This window comes from Hevea brasiliensis, chromosome 10 (genome assembly GCF_030052815.1).
Source record: "Hevea brasiliensis isolate MT/VB/25A 57/8 chromosome 10, ASM3005281v1, whole genome shotgun sequence".
Lineage (NCBI taxonomy): Eukaryota > Viridiplantae > Streptophyta > Magnoliopsida > Malpighiales > Euphorbiaceae > Hevea > Hevea brasiliensis.
Window position 1 is genome coordinate 93,894,616 of NC_079502.1, and position 23,753 is coordinate 93,918,368.

At 34.9% G+C, this 23,753-nt stretch overlaps 3 protein-coding genes across 3 annotated transcripts; 2 read left to right on the forward strand and 1 right to left on the reverse strand.

Annotated features, from left to right (window-relative positions):
• The first annotated feature begins 1,860 nt into the window (after positions 1–1,860).
• LOC110649364 (uncharacterized) lies at positions 1,861–4,438 on the forward strand. The gene is made up of 3 exons (XM_021803898.2): positions 1,861–2,395; positions 3,293–3,533; positions 3,631–4,438. Exons 2-3 carry the CDS (start codon positions 3,453–3,455, stop codon positions 4,216–4,218), a joined length of 669 nt encoding a protein of 222 aa, XP_021659590.2. The 5' UTR covers positions 1,861–2,395; positions 3,293–3,452; the 3' UTR covers positions 4,219–4,438.
• Positions 4,439–7,727: 3,289 nt separating this feature from the next.
• On the reverse strand, positions 7,728–11,754 carry LOC110665129 (BTB/POZ domain-containing protein SR1IP1). The gene is made up of 5 exons (XM_058154443.1): positions 11,126–11,754; positions 10,958–11,027; positions 9,960–10,580; positions 9,327–9,866; positions 7,728–8,761 (listed from the first exon to the last, which is right to left on the reverse strand). Exons 1-5 carry the CDS (start codon positions 11,179–11,181, stop codon positions 8,228–8,230), a joined length of 1,821 nt encoding a protein of 606 aa, XP_058010426.1. The 5' UTR covers positions 11,182–11,754; the 3' UTR covers positions 7,728–8,227.
• A 1,458-nt stretch (positions 11,755–13,212) lies between these two features.
• On the forward strand, positions 13,213–18,139 carry LOC110649361 (ribonuclease III domain-containing protein RNC1, chloroplastic). Its single transcript, XM_021803896.2, has 5 exons — positions 13,213–14,262; positions 15,778–15,982; positions 16,465–16,665; positions 17,261–17,347; positions 17,545–18,139. Exons 1-5 carry the CDS (start codon positions 13,442–13,444, stop codon positions 17,860–17,862), a joined length of 1,632 nt encoding a protein of 543 aa, XP_021659588.2. The 5' UTR covers positions 13,213–13,441; the 3' UTR covers positions 17,863–18,139.
• Positions 18,140–23,753: the final 5,614 nt, after the last annotated feature.

Sequence of the window (23,753 nt, forward strand, 5' to 3'; positions counted from 1 at the left end):
TATATGAAAGCAATCAATAATTCACAAGACAGGATGGTCATGACTCTGAAACCTCTCAGAAGTTTAAGAAAATAAATCATCACATACCCACTACTTCTCCATTGGCCTTCGCTTGTGATTAAGATTAATAGCAAGGGAATTTCCTTATGAACCATAAAATTTGAGACCTCAATAATGGCCTTGGCTTGTGATTGAGAGACCTCAATGAAATTAATTATTTTAAAAAATCAAAGTTGAGAATTTTTTTTAAATTAAAAATACATAAAATATTTAAATTTCAGATATGATATAGGAGAAGGTGCATAATTAATATGTATTGATTGTTATTATAATTTAGTTTTATTTTATTATTTCTCTTCATTTTTATTTATTGTTTAAGATTTTTTTTATAATGATTAAATAAATAAATCATTTAAATTGTAATAAAATATTTTTTATTTAATTAAATTATTCTTTATTTTATTTAATTAATATTTATAAATAGATTGATTCAACTATTGAAGGTTAAAAAAGAAATTGTGTGAGTTGCTAAATAAATGCTGAATTAACCTATTATTATTTGTAAGGACCCAAATTTCCAAGCGTGTGGTGAAATGCTCGAGAAGATCCACTAAAGGCTGGAGAAGAACACGACCGACATGGAAATGGACATGGCAGAAAAAAGATTCCTGAATGGCATTTGATTCCTGTTTTGAAATTCTAAAACAAGAAGCAATATGTGAAAATTACTCTATCAGCTGCACTATTCTGTGCCCTCCTTACTTGTCATCTTTTCTACTGTCGAAACAGATAAATTTTTTTGACTATTCCTCTGTTCTTCCTTCGGCAGTCACAATGGATTATCATTTTTATTTTTCTTTGTTTTTTATGTAGGACCAAACACACAGTAGCCACAGGGTAGCTCTCATCCCTCACCAATGGCTAGCTATCTTTTCAGCAACCCTAATGGACCCACATCCCCATTTCGGCTGCACCTCCCCTCACAGGCAACGCGTGCTTCCATGTCACTCTCTCTATCTCAGGGTCCTTCACTTTCTTCTAAATTCTAGAGGTGCATTATTTTAGATTCTTGAAATAAAAAAGAGAGAGAAAGAAACAGTAAGTAGTTATCACACAAGGCCTACATGGATGTGAAGGTGATCATATTTCTTGATAAGCACGAGCAGACATGGAATACTTAAATTTTCTTTTCTTTTGTTTTTAAGTGTATTTTGTCTCTTTATAGTATACTATATATAACAAATATCTATATAATTATTCGCATGAGATCAATTTTATGGTAGAAACATAACAGTGACAAAGAAATCCAGCTCATTCTCTCTTCAAACGGAAAGAAAGAGATCTAGCTGATGCATATATATCCATATCATACAAATTTTCTTGAGGGATTCATAAGCAAGTACATTTCATTTGTACCATATTTCCTGGATCATTCGTATTTATTAACCCTGAACCGTTTGATAAGATACTTGCAGACTTGATTTCTTGACTCTCCCATTCACATGGCCAAGTTACTGCTATGATCACTGTGCTGGCTATTAAACTATTCGCCCAATATCATATTTGCTTACTCTTTGTTTCAAGGCAAATGGAAGTCCACAAAGCCCATGCATACCCCATCTCATTATCATTAATTAACAATTATTGGTTATAGTGAGAGATAATTCAGATTAGAGATCCTGTAGTCAGTCTTAACTTTTGGACTGTTTATAGGTACCCAGGTAATGTACGGTAGAGATCTAATTGTCGGTGGGCCAGGAGATGCCACCTTAAGCTCCTTCGTATTGATCTGGATTAACATATAAAAATATAATAAATGTGTGTTTAGATAACTTAGACAACTGTTGTTGGTAATATATAGAATCTTTGATTGCATGTGAATCACCTAAGCTGTTTTCTTGATGATTGTCTAAAGCAATGAAAGTTCCTTGTGATCTCAACAATTATAAAATATATTATATATTTATATCCAATTTTTATATATAGGTGTGCACTGCTGGACCTGTCTGGGGCATCTTTTTCACAAAAATTGAATGGCATTGGCTAAGACACTGGGATTTGTTTGGCATGCCTCAAACTCCAGATGCAACAACACTTTGGCTTTTGTGTGTGTGAGAAAGAAAGAATCTTAAATTCTTCTCCAGTTTTTATTTTATTATTTCTTCTGCAGTATATACTGATGGAGAATGTGAAGGCAAGTTATATTTCCTCTTTCTCTCAAACAAACAAAGCTCTGGCTGCTACCAGCTGAGAGGTCTTGGTGCAAATACAAAAAGAAACTACTGTTGGCCTTTTCCTTCGTGGAAGACTTCTTTTTTTTAAGTTTTGATTCTTCTCCTCTCCAGCTTCACAACCTAATAAGCTTTCGTCTTCGCAGCCCTTGAAACTCTTACAGGTCAGAAGATCATCTATCTTTTACCTTTTTTCTTGTACCTTTTTCTTATAAATTCTATATGGCAGGAAAGGATCCAATTTAGTTCCCAGAAAGTTGTTTGCACATCTTCTTTTTCAATTATTCAATTCTTAATGATATATTTGAACTTTTGATGTCCAAACTAACAAGTTTATTTCTTCATCAGTTTCCCTTCTGTATGACCAGATCAGTGTTTAATATAGTTATATATTTTCGATCTTGATTATATATTATCAATGTCAAAAACTGATTTTTTTTTTCTTCTTCCTTTTTTTTTAATTTTTTTATTGAGTTTATCATTTCATGGATCAAAAAGAAGTTTGGCATTGAATATCACAGAGAATGAGAGAAGTCATTTAATATTGCAATAAATTCCATGAAGGAAATTAATAACTTCTTCAATATTATACTATATAATTCTGATATAAAGGGTTTATATATAACTTGGAAAAAGAAAAATTATTGCATCTGCATAGTTAAAGGAGGATTCAAGTCAATGCTTGGGTTATGATCTATAAAATCTTCTTTTTTGAACAGTAGACGTCAGAGAAATTATTGAGGGCTCCATTGAAGTGGTAATGGGAATGATAATTAACATGGGTAAAGACTAAAGAGAATATAAATTGGATATTGTATATTATTGCTGTTGTTAGATATTTCTGTACATGAAACTATGATTTGTGGCCCAAAAAAGGAGTAAAAGTAAGAATAAAAACAAGCTGCTAGATGACAAAGTATACTTGAAATAATTGATGTTATAGTGCATTCATATCATAGTGTTTGACATTAATGTTCACTGCTTGGAAAGTAAGCAATCTATAGTTATCATCAACCAAAAGGGTGACGTAAGCTTACAATATTCTTTTCCCTCCTTGACAGATGTAATTATGAGAAGAGGATAATATAGATCACGCACCAATTTGGAAATGTGATGATGATGCATTTCTGGGTACAACTTCTTTGAAAGGAAGGATTAATTCTGTATTCTGTGTACAAAACCTTGCTACAAACTCAAACACAATCAATACAAAAGAACTAAATGGAGAATTTTCTTAAGCCCTATGATAAGGAATACATGAGAATGGCCATGTTAAAACATGAAGAAACATTCAAAGAGCAGGTATTTCTTTAATTTCTCCCTCCATATTTTCTCGTTTGATAGATATTTATATATATAGCTTCTACGCTTGAGATCAATAATATAATTAATGTTGCAGCTGCATGAACTTCATCGACTATATCGAATCCAGAAGATACTGATGAGGAATATTGGTAACAATAGGACTAGTACACACTGTCAAGAATTGTGCAACTTCAAGAATGGGATTAGTTTTGTGCAGAATAATCATGCTCACAGTGAGATGCAACAGAAGCCCAAAATGAAACTAGACTTGCAAAGGCCAGCTGAAGACTATGCTGCAGAATCATCAAGCAGGGATAGAGCCTTAGAGCTTATAGATGAGAGTGAGATTGAGCTAACGCTGGGCCTTTCAAGCTACCATAACCAAAGGAGGAAGGAACCTGAGACACCACTAACATCGGATTCGGGACCTAGCTTATCTTCACCTTCCTCAGGATCCAGCCATATAAACAGGACAAGTTCCTTGAGCCATCAGATAATGAATACAAAAAGAGAAGAATCAGGAGGGCGTGAATTGGGGCTCGTTCAGGTTCCTGACATGACCACATTGGGTGGTTACCAAAGTGAAAATAAAACAAGTATTGATGTTGATGAACAATTGAGACAGAAGAGATTAAAACAGCCTCCTTGGCTTTTCCAAGCTTTGAGTCTGAACATGACTTGAACCCAAAAAAAAAAAAAAATTCTTCTTAAGCCCACATATAATATGATAAGATTTTAGACTGATTCTTAGATGCTAATTCTGTCATTTATGCTTGTATGGATTTTTCTGTTTTGTCTCTTGCCTAATGGATGTTCTGTGTAGAGATGACTTATTTTTTTCTTGACATGCAACAGGCATTATTGAAATCTAAAGATGGACTGTTCTTAGATCTTCAAATTAATTATTATAGTTGCTGATGCAATTAAATTTGTGTAAACAGACAGAATTGTCTATACTTGCCTGAAAATATTATCCGTGTCTTCATAACTTCCTTACTCATCAGTGGATTTGATTATTCTCAGCTTTTGTTGTTTAAGATACATTCCCATCTGTAGAATATTTCCCAATAGAGAAAGATTAAAGGTTTTTAACCTTTTAATGGGGGTAAAAGCTACTCTAATGTCCCTGATGATTGTTAAAGTTCTTTATGGTGCATGATTCCTGATTCGAGTAGATAAATACAGGAGCTTCTCAATATTGCTATGAAAGAATTACTTAACGAGCAGATAAGCCATAGGAATAGTTCTCACATGGTATGAAAGACTTCTCTTCTCTCTCTAACTTTTTAGAGAGAGAATTTTCTTTTTTTTTCCCCTTAAAATCTCTCTTATTTACTGAGTTACTGAGCTCTTCACTGTTTTCCGCAGGTTTCCTCTGCCATAAAGGGGCAAGGGAAGCTTTGTTTTTTTTTCTGGGACCCAGCTGTTGGTTCCCTTCCCCGCCTTGAGTTAGGTTGTAAGTAAGGTTTTATGGATCTTGTTGTTTGTCTTGTAGCTCCCACAATATGTTTCGAATGTTGGCAAGGTGTAGATCTACAGGCATTTATTTAGGGTTTTTTATTCAGGGGATGGTATGTCAGGAGACGTTTACAACACCTCGACTTGGCGTAGGTATCTAGTCCCTCACGGTTATGAGAGATTGAAAGGCCTTGAATCTCTGCCATCTTCTTCTTAGTGCTCTGGTTATCCATGATCCTGTTGGTTCTTAGCTTATGTTGTTTGGTCCTTGGTTGGCCTTCTAGAGATCTAAGTTGATGTCTTGTGCAGGCAATTTGCCGTTTTTTCGCCTTGCATGGCTCTGGTGACAAAGGCACCTCCAGCTATGCGATTGTCGAATGGTTTCTTGTCTCCCCTGGCTCCAGAAGGTTGATGGGCAGTGGCATTGAGGCTTCACTCTTACCGAATCTGTCTTCTTCGAATTGGGCACCGCCTAACTTTAAGGTTCTCCTTCTTGTGGGTATGGGGGTGGGCCTTTTTTTTGGGCTAATGCCATTTTACGTATTGCGACTTCGGCCCTGTATTCTCTTTGCATATGGTCAATGAAATCAATATATCTATCAAAAAAAAAAAAAAAAAAACTCAAAACATGGCAACGCCCTTGAAATTTAGGATTAATTATTAAAATAATCTACCAAAAAAATAATGTTAAAAAAATTATTTACAAATATAATTTCAAGCTAAAACTACTTAAAAAATAATGTTTGCTTTTAAAAATACCGTTCTGAATAGTACATCAAATCAATAATTTTTTATCAAAAAATATAATTATATATTTTTGAAAATACTATTCTCAGTATTATTTTTAGAAGGATGTAAAATAAATGATAAAATTATTTAAAGGTACACAATTATTTAAATGCCACTATTTCAAAAATATATAAAATAAAATATAATTATTTAAAGGTGTATAATTATTTTTCTATTTATGTTTTTTTATTTAATTTTTATTCAATCAATTTTCTTTTAATGAGTGTATAATTAATATATATTTTAAAATTATTTAAAAATAAAATGACTTTTAAAATTTTAAAATTATTTAAAATTAAAATCAAATAAAAAATAAAACAATTATTATATCACAAGGACTCTACCTAATGGACAAATTGGGAATTTTATGTCATTTTTAGTGTGTTTTAGATTTTTTTTAGGGTAGATTTCAATATAATATGTTTGACAAAATTAATAATTTAATATTTATATTTTAAAAATCAAACAAGTTAATTTATCACTTTTTATTTTGTTGACAAATTTATTCTTTTGCTCAATTTATGTCCAATTTATAGTTAATTATAATAAAAATATCAAAATACCCATAATTCTATTTCAATATGAAATAATTAACTTTTGAGATTTTATTTTATTAATAAAATAATATCTTGATTTAAATTTTATATTTAAATAGCTAATAAATTTGATATTTAAATAATTATATTAATTTCAAAATATAGTGTATAACTAAAGTATTATATATATATATATATATATATATTACACTCATTAAAAGGAAAATGGTTGAATAAAAATATAAAAAAGAACACATATAAAAAAAATAATTATATACTTTTAATAAATTATTATCATTATTATTTTTTCTATTGTTTAAAAATGCTATTGTTTTTTCTATTATTATTATTATTATTATTATTATTATTATTATTATTATTATTATTATTATTTCCAGATCCTGTAAAGGAAATTGTCGTTGACTCAGTGCTTCCTCTTCTCTATAATGCTCTTCATAATCAACTCAACGCATGAAACCTTACACCACCAGATAAGAAGTAACGGAGCTTATTTTTGTTTGTCTGCCACCAGATGAACATCTCAATAATTAAAGCCTATGATCTGAATAAGGCATGCCTGTCCTGAAAACAAATATGCATAGCTTCACAGGGTGGAGATCCCTTCTGAGCATTTATTTCTTTGATTTCCAAAGTCATTCCTGCTTTTCAAAAGCTCCTTTTATCCAAAAGGATTCAATAATTTAGATATAGACCTGTGCTCTATTATTAGTAGGGATGATAACGGATCGAATTTTTATTGGTATTCGATCCGACTGAATTCTAATAAAATGGATTTGGATAGTATATAATTGGATTTAGAACGGGTTCGAGTTTAAAATTTAATACCTGTGACAGATTAGGATTGAGTTCGAGTTTTACATGTTAGATATTTGTTACCTGAATTAATTTATATAAATATTTAATTAAATATAAAATATATTTTTTTTATAATAATATTTATAAATTTTATATATTTTATTTTATATAAAATAAAATTAAAATATTTTATAAAATTATTAAATTTTTAAAATATAAATTATTAATAAAAATAATTTTTTTATATAGATTATTAATTAAAATATATAAAATTGAACCGATTTAGATAATTAAAAATAAATTTTAATAAGACCGAAGACATGATTCAAATTTTAAAAATAATAATCAAATTTAAAAAAAATAATTTTTACAGATATCCTCGTGGTTATCCCTAATTACTGCCACTTACTGCATTTTACGAGTTACAAGGTCTTTGTCTTAGTTGAGAATATTTCTGGTCTACTGTAGCTCAAACTTTGACTGATCCTACAGGATTATTATCGGAAACATATGTTTCAGGAATCTGAAATTGAAGGGTGATTGAATCAGCCCTCCCTAGTACCCCGAACAGAAATTAATAACAAAGTAGAAATAAAGGGGCAATCTGATCATCAGAACATATCAAAGACATGTTTTTAACAAGATAGGAGATGGGAACAGTTTCTGGGTTGTGTTGATCAAATGAGGTCCATTGCTTCTGAACCACTAGTCACATTCAATAGAGCAGCTTTGGAAGGGGGAGAAACACGAAATTTGCTGACCTTCGTTCACTCGAGTCCTAGTGTTTGCGGGCTCTGAGTTTCTCTGCAGTCCAGCCAGAAGGAATTGCAGTACGTACTGGTTGCAGCATTCAATTTTTTTTTTCAGAACATCAATTTGACTATTGATGACATAAAGACAAAATGACAATGTTATTTACAAGAATATCACGCAAAAGAAGCAGAAGTAGAGATAAAAGGAGAAAATGAAAACAGACAGCTTGCTGGCTACTAGTCTTCTCAAGCCTGTCCTAAAAACAAAGCCCCAAAAAAATAAAAAATAATCGAGACACTATACTCCCCATACAGTGCAGAGCTCAACGGTGAACATGTTTCAAGATATGGAATGCCGCCTATTCTTGCTGGGTTTTGCCCGAGCCTTGGCAATGGAGTCACCCTCAGCACGCACAAAAGGATAAAGCCGTCCAAGCTTTTTTGACACGGAGTTTATAAATGATTTTCGAGGCAAAGGAGGTTTATCAGCAGATGGCATAGTATTATACATTGGACTGACTGTGGTTGATCTGCTTCCAGATTTTTCAATTTCCTTCAATCGCATCTTCATTTTCACAAGCTCTATTTTCAAGTCTTCATTCTCTCTCTTTAGGCTGGAAATCTCATCAGAAACAGGAAGGATATCAGTGGAATATAGATTCATCTTGGAAGGGAGTGCAGAATCACCACCCATGAGATTGTCATTCATGACATCTCGAAGGCGCTGCTGCTCATAGTATAGCACCTGAACCACAGTCTGAGCAGGAAGCCGGTCATTTTGAGCAGCATGAGCACAAGCCTCCCTAGACAGCTTCTGACAATCCATCAAACTGCACACTTTCTTCCTCTCCATGTCACGTAAAGCAGGATGAGCCTATCAGAATAATTATAAGGAGAGAGGCAGATCAATAGGTGAACTTCTCTTGAAGGAAGTCCATGAAGATGTAAGAATGCTACAAGTTCCACATTTAGTTCCCACTCAGGATAGGATATATTTGCGTAATGATGGGTAAAGATCATCAATGAATCGCAATAAGTTAGTAATCTATTGACAATTCAATCAATATCTACATAAAGGTTCATGATTGAAATTATAGTTTAATAATTGAACAGCATAGGAAGGCTAAACTGGCACAAGATTAAGCTGGATATAAGGTTGGCGCATGCCTCTTAGTGCAGAAGGTGAGGATGTTCAAACCATGGCACCCCTCCTCTTCAAAATTTATTTATTAAAAGAAAATGACTAAGAAGCTGCTCTTAGAGATGAGAGCTAATTTTCATATGGTTGATTGTCAAGAATTATTATTGATGTTCTGGAATTAAGATTTTTTGAATCATCAAAAGATCCATGATATGAACTGAATAAACTGAAACATTTTAGTGAGGCATAATTAAGGTACTGCAGAGCAGACAAAGAGATTACATGTAAGAGAGTGCACCTTGAGGAAGATGTCTATGGCTCTATACATTCCATCTTCTGTTATCCTTGATTGTTCTGGAATAAGTTCAGCAAGACCAATGAATCTTGAAACAGTTAAGTTACTGTCAGAGGCTATTTCAGCTAGGTAGTTCTCCATCAACTTCCCAACTCGTTCCATGTTGCTTAGCTGAGGAGAAAAATACTCATCATCTGTTTGGTACCCCAATCGGTCTCCTTCCACTTCGTAGTCGAGGTAATTCATCATGATACTCTGAACTGTATCCACATCAAACAATGTGTCCCCAGTAAATGAGTGTGAAGGAATTAAGAGATCATCCAAGACGGCTTGTCCTAATTGCAAGGCCATCCTCTTCTCCAAATCAAGCCGGCAAGCAACTGTTGTTTTGAGATGTATTGCTGCACGAAGCAGCATAGATAGAAAGCTAACCGACAGTACATTTCTCTCCCTTGGAAGAAGACTCACGATTGTCTCTAAAACAACCCTCTTTTCATGCTCTTGTTGTGGTTCAATTTTCTTCCTCCCCCTTCCAGATAATTCCTGCACAAAAAAAAAAAAAAAAAAAAATCTTTACAGGCAAACACATGGGCCATATAATTGAATCAAATTGAGTTTCCACGTTTGGGATCTCACCAAACCTCGTAAAGATTTCTGTGCATAGAGCATAAGTATGGGACCCAGAGCATATTGTTTAAACCCTCCAGCCATCATTGCAATCAAGACTCTTCGGAAGATATCAATCCTAAGAATAGTTAAATCTTCAGCCCACCAATCAACAATAGGCTTTGGCTGAGACGCCTTGGAAGAAAGCACGCCTTCATTGCCGCTATTAGACCTACCTGACATAGAAAACTGGCTCTGGCTTTCCCTGCAGGCCATGAATGCTATTGCATCTATGCATCGACTCACCAAATTTAATTTCTCCGCCAATGGAAGGAGGTTTTCTGATAGGTGTAAGACAGAAACCGCCCCAGCGAGACTCTTGAGTGCCACTTCGCTCAAGTAGGCTTCAGTTCTTGCCACCAAGTTTCCAACTGCATAATCCTCAGTCATCTCTAGATACTCGGCGACACATCTAAGCAAGACAATGTTTTCTTTACTTATTTCGAAATTGATTCCATAGCAGAACTTGGCTGCAAGTTCAAATGCTTCTGCCCCGCCAGGGATATCCAGGATTTGAATCTCAGGAAGATCAGCATCATTAGATTCTGATACCAGTTTCCTTATGTATCCACACTTTGAGACTAATGGAAACTGCCATGGGAGTAGGAAACCAACAAAAATTCTTAATTCAAGCAAATTTTAAACAGAGACAATGAGGTGAGTTACAATTAGGCCTAGATAATGGGTAGCTCTAACCATGGAAAATTTAGGCCTAGATATATACTTGTTAGGACTATTAGAATTCAACTACTAAAACTAATTTTTCAGACTTCATCATCTATTACTCAATTCATGTTGCTTCTTGGTTTGATCTGTTGGCACAACCTAAAAGAATATAGGCACTACTGCATATGCTTGTTTTAGACTCGTAGACTTCAATTACTACAGAAGTTGGTCCTCCTAATGTTTTTGGAAGTATAATGATACTGTAAACTGAGAAAAAAGGAATCAAGATTAATAAAACCAACCTTATGCAATGAAAAGGAAGCTCCTCCAGCAAGAACAGTCACATCGCTGGGGATTTCCTGGGAGAAAATCCTGACAAGTTCATGGTGCCATCTCCATTAATTATATCCAGAAAAGAAAACAAGATAATTTAAGATAAAAACAAGAAGGTAAAGAAAAAAGAAGCCAACCATCCACTGGTTCTCTTCATGGAAGTGGACAGAAGCTCTTTATTTTTTGAGGACATATATCCGCAATACTGGTGGGTGCAGTTTCGTCCTGATCAAGCTTCACCCTGGTAAAGAAGGAAGGATCTTTATTGGGATCATGTCTCCATCATGGTAAGGCCAAATCAGCACAGAGAGATTTTTTAGATGGAGTTAATTAGTCGATGAGGTTTTCTGGATGAAGCAGAAAGACATCAATGCCCGCATGCCTATCTTCACTCCTGAGCACCTTTTTTGTTTCCTTAAGACCCTCCTTCAAATTTTAGGCAAAAAGCTTATTAACTGAGCAATAATGGTTTTAGAAGCTCAGCTCTCTCATCAATTCTCTAGCAAAAAACAGTGATTTACTCATAAGGAGTTGCCCATTTTAGACCTGATTTCTTCGGACAAGAGGAGTTGTATTAGCCTAAAATGGATGGCATTTCTGGTAACAATGTAGCAGAAGAAAGGCTAAAAATTTGTACAAATAGAGGTTTGTGGTGTGGGCTTCAGTAGCTGGATTCTGAAAGGATGAGATGGCTGCATGTTCATTGGCGGCTAAAGGTGGGAGATTACTCGTGGTATTTATTCCCGTCCACAGAAGTCTCAGTCTTCCTTTCTTTTTCTCTCAGCTTGGAGAATGAAAAGAAGTGGAGTCCCGGCTTTGCTTGAAAAGTTTTCCCAGGAAATACCCTATATTTGAGATTTGGCCATTTAAGGCTAGGGGATTTTTTTTTTTTTCTTTATAGGGACTGATTGTTAATCTAAAATATAAATGTGTGATATTTATATATTTAATTAGTAAATTTTTTTATATATTTTATATTTTAAATTTATAATAAATTAAATTTAAATAAAAAAAAATCTAATAAATTAACTCAGCAATTCAATATCATGTTACATTCATTTTATATCCTTCAAATTCATATAAATTATATAGAAGAGTTTATAAACAAAGTCTAAAAAATTTCAAAAAATAATATTACATACCCATATTTTTATTTTGAAATTAATTTCACAAAATTAAAAATATTTGTCTCAATGTATTACTTTAAATTCTACCCTTAATTATCACAACTTTCCCCCAACAAAACTTCAACTCTCTCTTTCTCCCTGTTTTCGGATTCTTGCAAAATACTGGATCATTTCATAATTTATGTTTCATATAATTTCTGTAATTTATTTGCTCTCATTTCTTAAACTATCTTTAAAAGTAAAAATAAAAAATTATAATTTTTTATTTTATTAAAAAATTTTATACCTAATAAATTTTTAATAATTAACAATATTTTAATAAATATTATCTCATAATATAAGAGATTTATTGTGCAAAACTTTTTACATTATATAAATAATTATTATTTTTTTAAAAAAAGTTGAAAGTGGATACACGTAAAAAAAATTAATAAGAATTGAAAATAATAACAAGTTAAAATAAATATATATATTTTTAAAAATTTTAATTAATTAATAGTACTTAATAAGTATTTTAATTAATAAGTATTTTAATTAATAAATATAAGAAGATGGATTATTCAGTGAAATTTTTTTGATAAGGGCATTATAGTTTAAAAAATATTGTTATATAATTTTTTGGCATTTAATTTAAATTTTTTTTATCAAATTTAATATGAATTGATTTTAATTATGATATTTTTACAAAATTAAATTTTTAAAATTAAAATTTTATTTTTATTCAAATTAAATACATAAAATATGAAATTCAATTGAATTTTATAAAATATTATAAAATAGAATTAAAACAAATAAACTCTAAACTTTGAATTGAATTTGATGTGATATGTTTTGATTTAAAATAACTCAAAATTAAATGAATAAAAAATTATTTATTTATTTTTTTAATTTTAAAAATTAAAATAATTAGAATTTTAAAAATGTTAAAAAAATTTTAATTATTTAAAAATTTTAGAAATAATGACAAATTTGAATTAATTTAACCATAAAACATAGCAAACAATTATATAATAAAATATTAGGAAAAAAAAAGGATATAAACGACGAACCGTTTCGGTGTCTCATGAAGCCCTTCAAATATCTGACCAAGGGAAGAGATGAACAGTTGTTGGGTCACTGGCTTGTTGCCACGCATCTTCAATACACCTTATCCATCCCTCTCCCTAAAACCCTGCAACTCAGTAGCACTCAGTCAGTGCCAAACCCTCCATTAATGCCCTCCAAATTCACTTCCAAAACCTGAAGCCCTAGGCCTCCCATTTCTCTCAAATAGCCTCCTTATAAATGTTAAAAACTCTTGGTTAACACTTCAAAATCTCTACGCTCATGGAACTCTCATCTTCTTTCACTCATCTCCCCAAAATATCTGACATCTCCTTCTCATCTTCTTTCACTCATCTCCCCAAAATATCTGACATCTCCTTCTCATCTTCTTTCTCTCCAATTCCCATCCAAATCCACCTCAAAACCCCCAAAATCTCTAAAAATTTCGGGGTTTTCGCTGTTGCTATAGACCCACAAGAACTTCCCCAAAACAGCCCCCAGAGACTCCTCAAAGAGCTTGCAGAGCGCAAAAAAATCACTTCTCCAAAGAAGAAAGTACCCCCAAAGAGATTCATACTGAGGCCTCCACTTGACGACAAGAAACTCGCACAGAGATTTTTAAATAGCCCTCAATTATCCCTCAAGCAATTCCCTTTACTGAGTTCTTGCTTACCTTCTTCGCGCCTGAACAATGTCGATAAGACTTGGATTGACGAGTATTTGCTCGAGGCCAAGCAAGCTTTGGGGTATCCTCTGGAACCATCCGATAGTTTTGGGGATGATAATCCTGCGAAGCAGTTTGATACATTGTTGTATTTGGCGTTTCAGCACCCCAGCTGCGAGAGGACCAACTCGAGGCATGTGAAAGCAGGGCACTCGAGGCTCTGGTTCTTGGGGCAGTACGTGTTGGAATTGGCTTTCTGCGAGTATTTTTTGCAGAGGTATCCAAGGGAGTCTCCGGCACCACTGAGGGAGAGAGTTTTTGCGTTGATTGGAAAGAGGAATTTGCCTAAGTGGATTAAGGCGGCAAGTTTGCAGAACTTGGTTTTCCCTTATGATGATATGGATAAGTTGGTTAGGAAAGATCGAGAACCGCCAGTGAAGTGAGTTTCCTTCTGTTTCTCATTTAGATTCCTTTGATGGGATGTCAAACATTAGTTTGGACCTGTAGCATTATGAGTGGAATGATTATGGGAATTAGATTTTTGTGGTTTGTGGAAAGATTCTGTTATGCTTCTTACTTTCCCCATAATTTTTCGATGTGCGTAGAGCCTAGTTTATGCTAAAGCCTTTTGGTGTAATTTGTTGGAGGCTTTATACTTACTGAAGTTTTGTTGTGTCTGCTGGTCACTTTTCCAAAGGTTGTTATAATGTTTGACAGCCTCTGATATGTGGATCATTGATACATGTTTAATATTTGGTTTCCTTATTTTTCAATAAAAGACAGATAAGCTCTTTTGGCATCAGCAAACAAGAGATTGGCTATATATTTTTGCACCTGCTTGATGTAAAAAAGGATTATGTTTCGGGAGGTTTCTGTGGGAAGATAGAGAAATTGGTTCATATCAATACTCCTTTCACTTGTAAAAAGAATGGTAGACACGTGAAAATTGATAGGGCACGTGTGGTAGCCAGCATCAGTTGTTGGACAATTTGAATGCTACATATACATAGTTCATTTCTCCTTATGCCTGATTGCTAGAGAGCAGAATTGCTTAGTCATGCTACTTGAATTTCATTAGTCATTATAGATTTATAGTATGTTTTATTCTTCAAATTTGTTGGAAGAGAGAGAAGCACAGAGGGAGCAAGTGAAGTTGTAGTTAATTGCTATTAAGATTCGATGTATTTAAACTTTACCCATTTTCTTTGCTAGTGCTGAAGGTTATGGATGAAGCTTTTGTTAGTTGTTTTGGTTGGATGCTATATGGAAATCAAATTTCACTCTAATGCCTAGAGTCTAGACGAGATGAGAAGATGATAGGAGAGATGGTTCTTGAAAGTTGGAGGCATTGGTTTGACATTTATATCTGCTTTCATATACAAACAGTAGAGCTTAAATAATGTTAGGGGAGAAAAGACAATAATGCAGCAAAATCTGTCAAAATTTGTATTTAGATCCTTGTGTTGAGATCTCAGCTGGATGGACATTTGGAAAAGGAATTTTTCTGCTGGTACAAGATAAAATCCATATTAGTATTATGAAAACTTGTGTTAATGGAGATCCTACATGTATAGTAGTAGGATGCTTTGCTCTCAGGTACAAGTGCCACTTTAACAAAATTATTTCTATGAACATACATGTACAAAAGCATAGATTTCGTGTCAGAATTGAAATTGTTCATGTGACAACACTTGGGACAACTGGTTTGGGAGTGAGGCTTGGTTTTTTTGACTTGACTGTTTAGAGCATGATTTCAAATCTCTGTGACATCAATTAAATTCAATGGCTCTTTGGCAGCATTCCTGTGTTTGATATGTTGATAGACGGCATCGACCTGACCTTCCTGCACTAAATTGCAAAGGATTAGCATTGTGTTACACTTAATGGTTGACATTTGGATTTTTAATTAGTAGAAAAATATAAAGTTTACTAACTTTTTGGTTGTTATTGGCAGGTCTGTGTTCTGGGCTCTGTTTGGTGCAATATATTTGTGTTTTGGCATGCCAGAAGTGTATCGAGTGCTTTTTGAAGTATTTGGAATGGATCCGGAAGCTGAGGATTGCCAGCCAAAATTGAGGAGACAACTTGAAGACGTAGATTATGTTTCTGTTGAATTTGAAGGGAATAAGCTAAGTTGGCAAGATGTTGCTGCTTACAAGGCAAGCTCTATTTTATTTATTCTTTGTTGTAATATTATTATTTTTGTTTCCCTATTGGAAATGATAAATATAGAAAACATGAATTTAAACCTCAGAAGTCAGAATCCTGATTGGGAAGTGAACTTATATACTATTATCATCATCATTGTTGTGGTTACAAGAACATTGCAGCCTTTTTGCTCTTGCGTGCATGCCAAATTGGAAGTTGACTGAGGTTTGTGTTGGAAGAAATTGAAGGTATATGCACAACTGTTTTAGAATCAGTAAGAGGGAAATAAATTTGTTAAGTTACTGGGACATCTTCTACGACTTTAACTACTATATAAATCATGCAAGCATGCATGCAATTGAATGCTAGTTCACTGCAAAAAGAGGTGGGTGGAGAGGGATTTTTTTTTTCTTGTCTTGGACTTAGAGACAGCTAATTTAATTCTTATCAATGTCTGAGTGAATCCCTTGTTTGATGTTAAATTCTTTTGCAGCCTCCTGAAGATGCTCTCTTTGCACACCCAAGGCTTTTCAGGGCTTGTGTTCCACCAGGCATGCATCGGTTCCGTGGGAATATCTGGGATTATGACAGCAGACCCCAAGTCATGCGAACACTAGGATATCCACTAGCAATGTCAGACAGAATTCCAGACATTACTGAAGCTAGGAATATTGAACTTGGACTTGGGTTACAGGTACTTCTTTCTTTCTTTACTTTCAATATTGTAATTTACATAGAAATGTATATAGTTACTCATTCGTATTTTTTTTCTATTTCCAATGTATATACATCTTTATTTTCAATCATTTCTTTCAAACATCCTTATGTATATATTTCCATGTCTGTGTCAAAACTTTATGTTTCGCATTGATGTAATGAAAATCTAGTGTACGATTAGTGTTTGTAGTATGCAGTGTACACTGTACTGTGCTATTGAGACATAGGAATGGTTGAGAGATACAATACTTCACTACTGGAACAATCCCTGTACTATAACTTGTTTCAGTCACCTATATTATCCATTGTGTGGTTGGCACTCTCTTCTGGTGTATTCTTGTATTCACAAGTGTCTTAAAAATCTTTGCCAACTATTCTCAAACAATTGAGCCATCCAAAGTCAACCATTTTTTTAAAATTCCCATTGGAATCATTAGACATGACTGACAATCACATCTAATTGTCAAATACTCCATTTCCAGAAAACCCTTTTTTTTTTGTAAGTTCTAGTTTGTTGAGTATTCACCTGTCCGCTTGTTTGCTGATATAGTTCCATTTGTTCTTTGTCACAGCTTTGTTTCATGCATCCATCAAAATACAAATTTGAGCATCCTCGGTTTTGCTATGAGCGGTTAGAATATGTTGGCCAAAAGATACAGGTATCATTTTCTTTAAACTTTCCAACTGTTGCAACTTTGTATTGGCCTTAGTAAAAACAAGCACACTATAGTTCACAACTTTGAAACATAGTTCTATTCTGTATTCCCCTTTCTAATACCAAGAGTAAAAGGAGATTAAAACGAAGTATGTTGTGGTAAATTTGTTTTAATAAAATACCTTTGCTCTTTTACTTCAGGATCTTGTGATGGCTGAGAGGTTACTAATGAAGCATTTAGATGCTCCTGGGAAGTGGCTACAGGAGAGGCACCGTCGTCTTCTGATGAACAAATTCTGTGGGAGGTACTTGAGAGATAAACATCTGCATCACTTTATTGCCTACTCTGAGCAAGTACAAGATGCATTTGAGCACAATAGAAGGCTGAGAAACCCCGCTACAACTGCTGTTCAGCAAGCCATTCACGGTCTTTCGTACACTGCGTATGGGAAGCCAGATGTGAGACGTATCATGTTTGAGGTTTTTGATTTTGAGCAAATACAACCAAAAGCTGTATGAAAAATTTCGGAGGAAGTGATAACCATTTTCTTCACCTTCAACCATTCATACTTCAACATGGAACATCCTAGCGTCAACCAAGCTTTTAGGCTTCTGGTGTTGGCTCTCATTATTGAGAAATTTGTATTACATAGTGGATGAGATTACAAGTGTAGTTGCAGTTTTGCCTTGACAGTGCTTGTTCAGTTGATAAAAGACCAAAATGATAACAATAGAACAACTTTATGAGAATTTACTTATAAGTATAGAAAGAGCAGAGCACTTCTTCTTGTTTGAAGAGTATAATTTTATAATAATTTAATTTAATTATTATTTTTTTAATCAAATTTTATGTTTGAAAACTTAAAAGGGCGCTGCAACTCTAGCAACTGGTAGTTTGAGAGGGGAGATACAATACCCAAGGTAAAAGGAAGAACCGGAGAAGACGGCGGAATCACAAAACGATCCATTTTAAAGTTTGTCTTTTATGTGTCAAGTTTATAAAAATTTTAAGTTAAATGAACTTTTTAGTTGTAAATTTTGAAAATTAATATGACTATTGGTAAAATGTTAAAGGGTTAAAATATAAATATATTTTAGATAAATTACAATTTAATCTTTAAAATTTAGTTAAATCTCTAATTTAGTTTTTATAATTTTAAAATCAAATAAATTAATTTTAATATTTTAATAAATTTATAAATTAATTTATACTATTATAATAAATTGTTGTTTCCAATAAAAATATCAAAATGCTTTAATTTTGTATTCAATTTAAGGTTTTATTTTATTAATAATTAGTCATTGAAATTTTATTTTATTAACTATTTTGTCTCCAAAATTTTATTTTATCAATAGTTTAGTCCTACATGTTTAAAATGTGATTGCATTAAATTAAAAGTTTTTAAATTTAAATTATAATTCTTAAAATATGAAAAATTACTTTAAATTTCTTAAAAATTTTGATTAATTACAAAATCATCTACATATTTTACAAATTAATTCTTAAATATCGTAACTACTTACAAATAAGTCTTTATAATTTTGTAAAGCTATATTTATTTTTGTCGTTGGACGATTCTCACCGAAGTAGAAAAAGTGAAGAGTCGCTACTTTAATTTTGAGGGAAATTAAAGAAAACTATTTACAAAAATTAAAATCCACTTTGAAAACAGAGATTCTAGGTTCGGGGTCCGTATAGGGGAAGGTGTTAGGCACCCCACCTCGTCTCTTAACGAGGGTAAGCAGATTTAATATTGTGCTCTTTATAAATTGATAATTTAGGAGGCTAGAATGATGATGTTAATCTTTTGTACGGATAAAAGGAATATTTGATATTTCACTATTTTGGGTTGCCCAAGAACACGAGTACATGAGATGCCCCTCCAGTGAATAGGTGTTATGTAATGGATTTTTATTAGGGGTTAATTTGAATACTGAAGTTGTGATATTTTGGTTTGAATTTAAGCTAAGAGAATTCGGATGAGAACTCTCTCCCGATCTCTTAATTTATTCTGTTAAAATTTAGCGAATTTCAAGTAAGAACTCTCCCCCGATCTCCACATATTTTTTTTTTAAGATTTTTGCCGAGAATTAGGGTAAGAACTCTCCCCCGATCTCTATATACTTTATTAAAATTTTAACTGAGAATTCGGGTAAGGACTTTCTCCCGATCTCTTAATTTATTGCGTTTAAAAATTAGGCTAAGTTCGAGTAATAACTCTCTCTCGATCTCTTAATATAGTTTTTAAAATTAGACTGAGTTTGGGTAAGAATTCTCCCCCGATCTCTTAATATGTTGCTTTTAAAATTAGGCTAATTCGGGTAAGAACTCTCCCCTGATCTCTTAATATATTACGTTTAAAAAATTAGGCTGAGTTCGGGTAAGAACTCTCCCCTGATCTCTTAATATATTTATTAGAATGACGTTTTATAAGAACTTTGAACTAAGAATTCAGGTAAAGGGTCCTTCTTGACCCCTTTTATATGGGAATGAAGTACCGAAGACACAGGAAACTCCTGTGTAAAGGTTTTTCTAGCCTACGGGACCTTATAACTAGACGACGGACGATAGGCCGAACTCCTTGCTGATCTTTCCCATAATCGCTTTATCAGAACTCTTTGCTTTGCGACATCTGATCTCTTTTTAGTCGCTCGCCCAGGATCCTACCTTATCTTGATTCCCGATCCATTGTCTTATTGCCTGGGTTCATTCCACGGCCTGATCTCACAACTTATTTATTTGACCTAACCTTGTTTCCATCCTATTCGACCTTTGCTACACCTATCTTCCTTTATCATTTTTCATTTATTCAGACCAAAAACTCTCATGTTAAACTACTCCTGCTTATATTCTTTAGAGTATTTACGAGTCGCCGATGACTCGAACATCTACTCTCGAAAGGAATGAAAACTAGGTGGCGATAAATGGAGTTTACGAATGAATAATAAAAAAGGGGGCACAAGAAATAACTACGGGCCTAAATTACCTATTCTGAGATTTAGTGTGACTGAATATAAAAGAAACTTTAAAAGAAAACTGGAGAGAATAAACCAAGGATATTTAACAGAATGATAGTTTAGACGCTTACCTATGGAAAGTTTAGGAGATAGGAGAGCTGACTCTGATATCCACAAATCTTGGAGAGGTGAAAGCTGATGGCCGAAGGACTTGAGCTTGCCCAAGGTAATGGGAATGGATTGGAATGAAGTTGAGCTCGGAGGGTAATGTACAGATACTAGGGCGGTGGGAATGAGGCGGAGTGCAGATGGTTTCACAGGGTAATGCACAAGTACTAAAAATGAAAATCTCAGGATTTAGAGCTCCTTTTGATGAAATACTTCAGAAAACTGGTTTCTAAAGTTTCTCAACACTTTGAAAGCTCCTAATGACAAGTAGCAAGACTGAATCAAAGTTCAGAGTCTTTCCACGATAATCATCACCCTCCTCTCTACAGTGTTGCATGCAGGTATTTATAGGGAATGGGTGTCCAAAATGAAGGGTCAGGATCTTATTAGGGGGAGATGAAAGGCTCAGATTCAAAAGGACATAATCTGATGTCTGAGAATTAAAGAGAATTAAAATGAAGGGTCGATATTCCGTTCAGAATATCTATCCTTTCTCCCCTTAATCCAACGGTCAAAGGTCTCGCCTTACGAAATGGATCCAAAGGCTGGGAATGAAAAGTGCCGAATCTGTCATCTGCTTTTGATTCGAGGGCTCCAGATCCATCCTTACAATTATAATCAATAGTGTAGATCGAGATGTAGGAGGCTGCTTTAACCATTTTAGCGTCTGGCAGCTAGGAGGGTGTCCTTGCGAATGAGATGTGTGGTGAGGATCTGATCATGCCTGCAATGCTTAAACTAACTCGGATCCAACGGTGGGGGAAGCCAATTAAAAGCCATGATCGGTAGTTATTCAACTCCCTGAGTTCTCTGATCTTACGGGTCGTTCCTTGCTTTTCCAATCTTCCCATTATGACCATCCATTTTTGGGGTCCCCTCTCATTTCCTGATCTCTCTCATTCGCCCAACTGATGTAATCAGATTTTTTGAGATCTCCCAAATGATGTAATCTGATCTTTTAAAAATGAAATGAAATTTTTACTTGAATGTTTTTGTTTTGTTATTGCATTGGTTATTTTTCTGATCTCCGATAAGTGTACTCGATCTGATCCCTAGACGAATCCCCATTTGCCGATCCGTGGGTTTGGAAATTTGTTTAACCCCATGACCTTAGTTGATCGATCTCATTTATCCGATTTTTTTACTATGTTTCTGGAACCTTCTTGCGACGTGTCAAAGAGGCAGCCCGGTCCCGCTTACCAATGCGTCACTTGGGACTTCGTGAGCATTTAATACTCAGACAGGTATAAATAGGGGAAAGTTGAGTCATTTGTTTCCTTATGTCATTTTCAGACCTTCCCCTAGTGATTTCAACACTTCCTCTCGCTTTCTAAAGTTTTCAGGCACCAATTCACACTCCTGTAAGGGTTTTAATATTTTCTCGATTAATTTTCCTTTTTATTTTGTGAAAATGAGTAGTACCGAGGGTCAGAGAGCTGCGAGCCAGCCAGAGAGCTGCGAGCCAGCCTTCCATCCATATTTCATGGACTTCAGAAAAAGGCTACGCGACCAGACCAAGCGGACGATCCAGCACAGCCATCATTCCGTTTACTGTTATGGCTACTAGACCGAAGCGAGGAATGTTTTCGAGAAAGGAGAGCTTGCCAGTTATGAACTGTCGTCAGTCCTTAAAGAAATCAATCTCCAATCCATAAGTCAAGAATACAATTTGCGGATCGACTCTTTTGAACTGATCAGATGCCATGGCGATCTTCGGGTCGATCACTTCTTTGAAAAAGACGATCTTATCATAGTGTACGAGGAGCAGCTAAAGTCCAAGCTCCATTTTCCCTTGGATGGATTTTATAAGGCCGTCCTAAAATTCCACTATGTCTCGGTAATTCAAGTGCATCTGAACTTCTGGCGGACTTTGGTAGCCTTCAGAGGCCTCTGCCGAGCCAAGAAACTAGAGCCTATGGTTAAGGTCTTTGCCGAGCTGCATAGGCTTGCCCGAAGAAAGGATGACGAATTCTGGTTCTTTCAGGCAAAGCTGAACTGTGGACTTTTTACCGATCTCCCTTCTTTGCTGAAGAACTGAAAGGATTGGTTTTTCATCCTTAGGAGCAAGGATCGAAACGGCTTTGAGGGGATCCCACGTAATTAGAATTATTTGGTCTCCAAATCCCTAAGAAGCTTACTTTAGATAAAGACGAATATGCCATGGTGAAAGAATTAAAAACTCAGGCAGCCACCCATAAATATTCGTGCTTAGATACGGTCATGGCCGAACTGAAATGGTGGATGATGCGGCTGATCTGCGACGAAGATTACGAGCTTCATCTTTCTGACCTCGGTTCTGCTACCAGTATAATCCAGATCTCTAGTCTCTCAATCTTAGCAAACTCACTGACTTCTTCTTTGTGCAGGTATGGTGGGTGGTGACGCTTCTAAAGAGAGCCACAAGCGAAAGAGAGAGGTCTCCCGAAAGGTATGAGTGATGAAAGAGGCTACTGCCACCGCTGCTCAGACACCTCAACGAGACTTAGTAGAAGTACCGAGCTCCCCTTTTCGACCTCAAGAACAGCCGATCTCAGAAGTAGAGATCGTCGTCTCTCCATCTCAGCAGGTTGAATGTCCGCCTCCTCCGATCTCTTCTAATGTAGAAGGGGAGTCTTCTGGCCCTATTGCTAGAACGCTCTCCCGATGAGCTCAACTCCTTATCCACTCGCTGGAAAGGAACCGTTCCACCCGAGGGAATCCTGGTCTAGCTAAGGTCATGGGCGCTTCCATCTGCTTCCAATAAGATCAGAACCAATTGGCTGAGGACAGTATTGACGATATTCTAACTCAAACAAGGAGTTTGGGCTTGGAGGCTATTGCAAACCAACACGTGATCAGAGAAAAAGCCCACGTCTTAAGGAAGGAGATTCTTAAAGCGGTCTAGGACGCATCAGCTGCAAAGGCTCAGCTCTCCACTACCAATGATTACATCGTCAAATTGGAAGATCGGGTGAAGCAATGCGAAGAGAGGATAGCTAAAGTGGAGTGAGAACTTGAAGTCTCCTAGGCTGGTCGATCTGCCGATCTCGCTCATTTTTCTAAGGAACTTTGAGCGAAGGAGGAGGAGCTTCAAGCAAAGGAGGAGGAGAGCAATATAAAAGAGGCTGAGGCATATGTGAACGCCCATAAAGACCTCCTGTCCGAACTAAAGAAGTATTATCCTGAGGAGGTCTTCTCCTGGATGGATAAGCTCATCCCAGAGGCCGAAGAGGACAGCGATGAGGAGCACGAGGGTGAGGAGGGAGAGAGGAATGTAACTGGGGCGCAGGGCAGAGAAGACCCCC

Bases quoted from the DNA above. Each gene is read 5' to 3' on its own strand.
- LOC110649364 (XM_021803898.2), top strand. From the start codon at position 3,453: ATGGAGAATTTTCTTAAGCCCTATGATAAGGAATACATGAGAATGGCC. The intron at 3,534-3,630 runs GTATTTCTTTAA...TTAATGTTGCAG, and splicing joins AAGAAACATTCAAAGAGCAG to CTGCATGAACTTCATCGACT.
- LOC110665129 (XM_058154443.1), bottom strand. From the start codon at position 11,181: ATGTCCTCAAAAAATAAAGAGCTTCTGTCCACTTCCATGAAGAGAACC. The intron at 11,028-11,125 runs GTTGGCTTCTTT...TGAACTTGTCAG, and splicing joins ATGAAGAGAACCAGTGGATG to GATTTTCTCCCAGGAAATCC. The intron at 8,762-9,326 runs GTGCACTCTCTT...TTATTCTGATAG, and splicing joins CCATAGACATCTTCCTCAAG to GCTCATCCTGCTTTACGTGA.
- LOC110649361 (XM_021803896.2), top strand. From the start codon at position 13,442: ATGGAACTCTCATCTTCTTTCACTCATCTCCCCAAAATATCTGACATC. The intron at 14,263-15,777 runs GTGAGTTTCCTT...TGTTATTGGCAG, and splicing joins GATCGAGAACCGCCAGTGAA to GTCTGTGTTCTGGGCTCTGT. The intron at 17,348-17,544 runs GTATCATTTTCT...CTTTTACTTCAG, and splicing joins ATGTTGGCCAAAAGATACAG to GATCTTGTGATGGCTGAGAG.